This window comes from Hemitrygon akajei, chromosome 3, assembly GCF_048418815.1.
Source record: "Hemitrygon akajei chromosome 3, sHemAka1.3, whole genome shotgun sequence".
Lineage (NCBI taxonomy): Eukaryota > Metazoa > Chordata > Chondrichthyes > Myliobatiformes > Dasyatidae > Hemitrygon > Hemitrygon akajei.
In genome coordinates, this window is record NC_133126.1 from 177,023,248 (window position 1) to 177,031,667 (window position 8,420).

The following is an 8,420-nucleotide window of genomic DNA, read 5'->3' on the forward strand; positions in this document are numbered from 1 at the left end:
AAATAGGGTCCAACACACCTATCCTTAGCATTGACACCCCCCTGAAAGGTCCAGGGATCAGAGAGGGGTGGATTGGGAGGGATGAGCAGTGTGAGTCACTGAGAGGAGTGGTGTCTACAGAAGGTGGGAAGGGGTAGGGAGGAGAAGATCTGATTGGGAGTGGGATCATGTTATAGCTGGTACAATTGATGAACGATGCTGTGGAGGTTCACAGGATGAAATGTGACAACTAGGGGAACTCTATCTCTGTTCTGTCTGGAGGGAGGCAGGGTGAGAGCAGAAAACAGAAGTACAAGAAGCAGAGGAGGTGCAAGAACTGGCTCCATCAACCACAGCGGATGGGAAGCCACGCTTCCTGTAAAAGGACACTTCAGATCACCTGAAAGATGTCTCATCTTGAGACCAGATGCAGTGAAAACAGAGAAATTTGGAGAAAGCTCGAGTTGGACTCATACGTAGACCACACTAGGTAAGGATGGTAAATATTCCCTGAAGGATATTAGGGAATGAAAGAAACATTTATGGTAATGGTCTCCATTACTGAACAAACTAATATGTTTAATTTACATTTATTTAATTACTTGCATTTGAATTTCTCAGCTGTGTTGGTTAGATTTGAATTTGTGTGTCTGACTCAATAGTTCATGTATTTGCATGCTGATTCAATAACTTAACCACAGTGGTAGCATACCCAGATAATATGGAAGAATATGATTCCAATCTTTTCGAGGTTATGGCAAAATTATCTGTGGTTTGCAGAGACTTGGTGTTAAGTGCTGTTGCATGAAAAGCCTGTGGTTTTGAGCTTTGATATTTGAGTATCTGGGAGGAATTACATAGGCTAGGAATTTGCACATGCAAAAGAGATTTTCGTTGCACATCTGGTGAAACAGGAATCATTCTAAGGAAAGTATCACCTCTTGCTGCTCTTCTTGCATTTGTCACCTATGATTATTCAGCCATCTACAAACATTGGTAGTATGCCATAGTAGTGTAGCAGTTAGCACAACCCTATTACAGTTCGGGGTGTCGGAGTTTAGAGTTCAATTCCAGTACCATCGGGAGGAAGTTTGTATGTTCTCCCTGTGACCACGTGAGTTTCCTTTGGGAACTTCAGTTTCCACCCACAGTACCGGTTAGCAGTTTAATTGATCATTGTAAATTGTCCTGTGATTTAGGCTAGTGTTAAATAGGTGAGTTTTTGGGCGGCACAACTCTGAACAGAAGGGCCTGTCCTGTGCTGTATCTCTAAGTAAATAAAAAGTAATTAAATAGGTGGAGGAGTCAGCAGAAACAAATGCTACAAGTGGCTGATTTCTGTGCTTTAATTTTTTTTGTTTTTGGAAGCAATCTAGATGTTGCTTAGATAGACCGTTTTACTTTAATTCTATCTTCTTATGCCAGCTAACAGATTTTAAGCAAATGAATTCGCCCAGTATCTTCATGTTTACATTTCCTTTGCCTCTTCCTCATTCCCCTGTGCTCTCCCCACCAGCTGGAGCAGAGAGTTCATATTCCTCCTTCCAGTAGGAAGCTGAACTTGTGTTCATCTGGCAACATAACCCTTTGGTGCTGTGATGGGTGTCATCTCCAATTATCTCTAAGTTGAAGGACTGTCTGCTGCAGCTTGGGGTGAAAATCCTTGTATTTTTATAGGGGGAAGTTGAGCAGCAGGAGCAGTGGATCCTAAATGTAAAGGCTTTTCTTTAACTACTAGTCCACTTTCTCCTTTCTGAATTCCAGTGTTCTTGTGTTCTCTGTGCAATTCACACAAAGAATCATGCATATTTTGTACCCTTAATATGTGTTCCTTTTAAAAGTATATCTTTAGTTCGTTATGGAAGTAGAATAATAACTTTGGCTACTCTTAAGTCAGTTACTAGTAATGGAAGCTGGTACAAGTGGTAATTAACCCAAGTGACTCTGGAAGCCAAGTATGCCTTGATTCAAGTCAGTATCAATTATAATCTAAGTCACTTTCATCTTTTGTGTTTTCAGGCGCCTATGGTGATGGCAGAAGACCATACGGCTTTAGGGATCCAGAACAGCTGAATGAAGAGGAAATAAGGCAACGAAGAATAAACAGATTTGCCAGATGATTATCAGCACATACCATGCTGTCATCTTCTATTATGCCTTTACTACATGCATATTGTTACTGTCTAAGCTGTTCTTGCAATTTTCATATAACATGTCTGTTTTGCAATCAAGAATCTAAGTATATTTTGTTACATCTTGTTTTTTTACAGCACATAATCCAACTTTCATAATTTTACCCAATGATGAAGACTTTTGAATGTGAATCAGACAAGTCAAGTTGATATCAGTGTCCTAACTAACCTATCCCTTAATGAAGCAGAGCTTGTGCCATGCAGGTTTTCTCATAAGAGTGGTGAAGAACAGTTTGTACCATAAAAGAAGTTTAACACTTAAAGTTAATTGCTAGGCTCACTTGCAATGTGGAATTGATTTGTGTCGTCACACGTACTGAGTGACAAGCTTTTGTTTACATTCCATCCAGACAGATAAGTATATTGAAGTAGTAAACAAAAGAAAAAACTGCAGCATGTAGTTTAACATACAACACAGGAACAAAATAATTTGATTAGTAACCAAATGTCCAACTAAACTGATCCCTTCTGCCTATGTAGTGTCCATGTCCAAACATGAGGAAATCTGCAGGTGCCGTAAATCTGGGGGAAACACACAAAATGCTGGAGGAACTCAGCAGGCCATGCAGCATCTTTGGAGAAGAGTAAATAGTCAACGTTTTGGGCTGAGACCCTTCATCAGGACTCGAAAGGAAGATGAGAAGTCAGAATAAGAAGGTGGAGGAGGGGAGGAAGTAGTACAAGGTAGGAGGTGAAAACATGGGAGGGGTGAGGTAAAGAGCTGGGAAGCTGACTGGTGATTAGTGTCCATATCCTTCCATTCCCTACACATTCATGTACCTATCTAAGAGCCTCTTGAGGGCCTCTATCACATTTACCCCCACATCCACCCCAGGCAGCACCTTCCAGGCACCCATAACTCACTGTGTTTTTTAAAAAAAAGACTTGACCACTCACTCTTCAAACTTGCCCCTTCTCACTTTAAGTGCATTCCCTCTGGTATTAGACATTTCAACCCTGGGGGAAAAGATACCTGTCTCGCTATGCCATTCATAATCTTTAAACCTCCATCAGATCTGCCCTCAACCTCTGCCATGTTTATCCAACTTCTCCCTGTAGTACATGCCTTCTAATCCCGGCAGTAATTTGGTAAACCTCTTCTGTACCTTCTCCAAAGCTTCCATGTTCACCCTGTAAGAGGTAACCAGAACGGAACACTATACTCCAGATGTGACCTAACAGGTTGAACTTTATTAACCTTCTGCCTTTTGAACTCCATACCTTCACTAATAAAGGCAAACAGGCCATATTCCTCCTTTAACACCCTGCCAACCTGTGTAGTCACTTTCAGAGATTTGGTTCCCAAGAACCCTCTGAGCATCATCACTATTAAGCATATTGCCATTAACAGTATAGTGTCCCTTTACATGGTATCTCAAAGTGCAACTTTTCACATTTGACTGGGTTAAACTCTGTCTGCCATTTCTCCATGCATAACTGCAACTGATCTATACCTTGCTTTATCTTCAACACTATTCTCAACCACCAATCTTCATACCATCTGCAAACTTACTAATCCACCCATTTACTTTTTCATCTAGGTCATATACATACATCACAAACAGCAGAGGCCCCAAAATGGATCCCTGTGAAACACCACTAGTCACAGATCTCCAGCCAGGACAAGTCCCAGCAACCTCTGTCCTTTATGGCAGGTCAAATCTGAATCCAAATGACCCATTCACTATGGATTCCATGCATCTTAATCTTCTGGATGACCTCACATAAGGGACCTTGTCAAATGACCCACTAACCTCCATGTCGACAGCATCCACACCTTTACCTTCATCGATCACCCTTGCCACCTTATTTTAAAAAAAAATCAATAACATGCATTGTCCTGATGGCTGTCAATTAGGCCATTGTTTTACAAATGTTCATAAATCCCACCCCTAAGAATCCTTTCCATAGCTTCCGTGCCACAGACATGAGACTGGCCAGGCTATAGTTTCCAGGATTATCTCCATTTTCCTTCTTGAATAATGGAATAACATTAGCTACTCACCAGGCTGCTGGAACCTTGCCTGTGTCTAGAGAGGAATGAAAATATTGGTCAAGGCCCCAGCAATCTCATCTCTTACCTGTTCTGTTTCAATAACCTGGGTTATGTTCTATCATACCCTGTTTGTTGGGAAACCCCACACTACCTCTTTTACCTTGAAATACCTGAGCAAATGAGTACTAACCACATTAACTCTTACTGGAATCTACCTGACCTGAACTCTGTGCAGTTGCTCTTTAAACACACACCACATGTCAGATGTGAACTTGCCCCAAGCCAGTGGTTCCCAATGAACTCTTCTTAGTTCCTGCTGAATATTCTCATAATATGCCCTGCTTTAATGCTGTTCTTACTTACCCTTATCTATACAGTACTGTGCAAAAGTCCTGGGTGCATATATATAATATAACTAGGGTGCCTAAGATTTTTAACAATACTGTGTTTATCAATGTGAAGTGACGAGCGAGTTTGTAAATCTGGTGGGATCAAAGGATGTTGGAAATGGCGAAGGTGGAGTGCCACGGAAGAGATGTGGGACAGGTGACAGACAAAGATTGCCAGGACAGGGGTTGGCATGAGGGCAGCAAGGCAAATGTCTTCCAGGTGCTTCCCATTCCCTCACCCTGTCCCTCCCGATTTTCCCAAGCATAATTCCTCTCTCCCTGCTCCTTTCCCACTCTCAGTCCACAGTAGAGAAGTATATCAGAATCAGGTTTATCATCATTCGCATATGTCATGAAATTTGTTATTTTTATGGCAGCAGTACAGTCCAATACATAAAATTACTGTGCAAAAGTCTTAGACACTCTAGCTATATATATATATGTGCCCAAGACTTTTGCTGTAGCATTCTTAAAACTTAAGAAGTTGTGATCACTGTTCCTAACTGATCTCCCCCTGAAAGATCAGTCACCTGGCCAGCTCATTATCCAACACCAGGTCCAGTAGAGCCCCTTCTGTTGTAGATTGCCTAGATATTAATTTAAGAAACTTCCTGTATGCACCTAATACATTTTGTCTAGATTAAACTCCTTGTACTAAGGAGGTCCCAGTCTATATTAGGAAAGTTGAAGTCACCCACTACAAAAATCCTGGTGTTTTCACACCTTTCCCTAATCAGTCTGCATATCTCTTCCTCAATCAGTTGGTGGCTGCAGAGGATGTGGGTGATCTGCAGTGTATCCCGCCAGAGTGATTGCACCTTTCTTTTTTATTAATTCTACCTGTATAGACTCAGTGAATGAGCTCTCAATTATATTCCCTCTATGATATTGTCCCCGATTAATAGTACAACAGCCCCACCTTCCACCACCTCCTCTGTCTTTCTTAAAGCCCTGAAAACTTAGAACATTAAGCCTTGATTCCTGTCTCTCCCAAGGACATGTGCTAAAATTACAGAGAAGGTGGAGGGCAGGAAGCCAACCATAGTGGAAGGACCACGATGAGTTGATTGGGAGACTAAATGTTCACCTATTAATATAAGAGAAATCCGTTTATAGATCCGATGACTGCCCGTTTTGTGAAGCTGTCCTTGAACCTGCTGGTACATGCTGGTACATCCTTTAGCATCTTCTGCTTGATGGGAGAGGGGAGAAAAGAGGGTGACTGGAGTGGGAGGAGTCTTGATTACATTGGCTTCTTTCTCAAGGCAGCAGGAAGTGTAGCTAGAGTCAACTGAAGCTGGTTTGCGTGATCGACTGGGCTGCAGTCAGAACTATCTGCAGTTTCTTGCTGTCTTGTGAAAGTAGTTGGCATAGCAAGCTGTAATACAGCCTAACAGAATGCTTTCTATGGCACGTGTAGAAATTGGTAGAGGTCATCCAGGGCATGGCTAATTTCCTTAGCCTTCTGATGAAGTAAAAACATTCCTTTCTTGGCCGCAGCATCACACATCTGGATCAGAACTAATTGTTAGTGACATTTACACCTGGGAATTTGAAGCTCTTGACGATCTTCATCTCAATATCATTGTTACAGATGGGCATGTATTCCACCCTGCTTCAATGAGCAGTTCTTTTGTTCTACTGACATCACGAGCACCATCCTGTGCTCTATCACGTCATTGTTTGAGAGCTAGACCATTATGTTGGTATCATCTGCAAACTTCGTAAATGGAGTTTGACCAGAATTTCGCCAGACAGGTGTTAAGTGCATAGGGAGTACAGTATGGGGCTGAGGCCTTGCTCAGCTTTGGTGGTGAGTTATATTTCAGCAACTAGATGTTGTAACAAAATAAAATTCTGCATAGAAGGGAAGAATTGCAGGATGTTTCAAGACTGGTGAGTGGTTTGGGTGAGATCAACTGCTATGGTCTTCATTATCCATTAATCTGATATTACTGATGTTAATTATACTTGAAAATGTTTTGGGTTCCAATAGCACTGGGAACAGATGATCCACATTCAAAAGGAACAAAGGGATTCAAAGGGTACTGACTTTCAGACACTGCCAACATGGTTTTGTGGTATTTGCAGTTGTTACCTCCCAAGTTGGCATAGTTAGCATATTTAACTCAGCTTTAAGATCTTCATGTCCTGTTAGTATGTGCCGAAACATAAATCTGATTGTGGAGGGATTGATTAAACGTGCACTAGTTCTGAATGATTACTTGGGGACCAGTGCCATGAGCACACTCCACACACAGGGACCTTGTTATAGTCCTGGGTTACTTTTTGCATGCAATTAAAGAGGAATGTACTAAATAGAAACCTAATTAAAGAAACAATTATATTTATTTGATTAAATATTTTTATTTTTTGATTTAGATGTTTTCCCATTGCATACAGTCTGATTGATGTAGGCCTTTGTAAAAACTTTGCAACCTTTAATATAATCTTAGTGGCTAAGTGAAAAGGCACAGGAAATAGATCGACACCAACTACTAAAAGGCAAATCTGAAGAAGCATTATGCTTAAATATTGAAATATAATTTATAATTTATTGTGAAATTGCCATCTGCTGTAGTGTTTAATGCAGGATATTAACCTTGGTATTTAAATCATTTTGTTGCATTGATTATATGATTTACAAAAGAAAATACTCTGGAAGAATGTACAGATTAGTGTGCACAAAGATGGTCACAATGTATGGGTATTGTGTGAGGAGTACTGCACTGCAGTCTGGTAAACTAATAGGTGTAATGTACCTATCCAAGCAATTTAGTCCACAAGTTAAATTTGTTCATAATTGGATAAATGCAAAATCGAGCCAAGCTGTTTGCACAAATAGAATCACCATGATCTATTACTTGTTAGCACAAACAGATTTGATAATTCATATCAGATTTGTACTGTTTTATTTGCCATATTGTGTATGAAAATAACAGTAAAAATGTTTCACAAGTGCCAAATATCTCTTGTATGATAGTTACATGTTCACTTTTTTATAATATTCAAAGGAACAAAAACACTTTTTATAGCCATTTTTATTGCTAGTCCTCATTTGATTCCAAATTTTAGTGAAAAATTATAAATTGTAAGGTCTGGTTGAAGTTGGTAGAAAGCAATTGTTTTATTTTTCAAAGCAACCTTTGAGATGAGTCAAAAAATTTTAAATTATCTTTTTAATGTTAAATGATGTGTGCCTAATGAACTATTTTTTTTCATTGTTATACTTGAATTCAATAAACATGATCTGTACTCAATGAGATAACTTGCCAATTCAGATCAGGGGAAAGCAGCTCCGAATGAATCTGATCCAAGCTTGAATGGAGCACAACACTCAGAGGGTTTCCTTCCCTAACCACATCTGAGCGGCAAAATTACAGAGGCATTGCCAAGTTTTCTGGTTTGGGAATGTCTTTCTGTTCAAGGATTTTAAAGTGAGTTTATAATGCAACCAGTATTTTTTTAGAAACTCCTGCTATTTGCATTGGAAGGAAGAGAGATAAAATAATGTTGTTCTTCCTGGAGCTACATTGTCTGCAAAATCTTGTAAATAAAACTGCTTTAGTAAAAGTTATTCTTTTAAATGTATTCTACTGTAATAGACATTGCACAACATAAGGTTAAGTGTCAAGGACTTGGAAGTCATAGCTTTCAAAACCAATGAGCAAATGCAATTGTAATTGCTTGATCCATCGTGATGATCTGCTGCTGAGCGCAATAAATCAAATTTTGTAGACTTTGCCCTCCCACCCATAACTGTGTTTACTTGCTCTACATATGGAAGCCAATCTCTCTGGCCTGATGTATCCAGGAATTGGTGAAGAGTGGTTTTGTGATCAAGTTACAGGGTCAGTAGGCTCT

General features: G+C 40.0%; 1 protein-coding gene across 1 annotated transcript in view; it reads left to right on the top strand.

Annotated features, from left to right (window-relative positions):
• Positions 1–8,133, top strand: part of rhbdd1 (rhomboid domain containing 1) — a 96,781-nt gene extending 88,648 nt beyond the window's left edge. Inside the window, exon 8 of the mRNA XM_073041424.1 lies at positions 1,999–8,133. Coding sequence (XP_072897525.1) covers positions 1,999–2,099 — 101 coding nt within the window. The 3' untranslated portion in view covers positions 2,100–8,133. The remainder of the gene's footprint in view (positions 1–1,998) is intronic.
• The last annotated feature ends 287 nt before the right edge of the window (positions 8,134–8,420 follow it).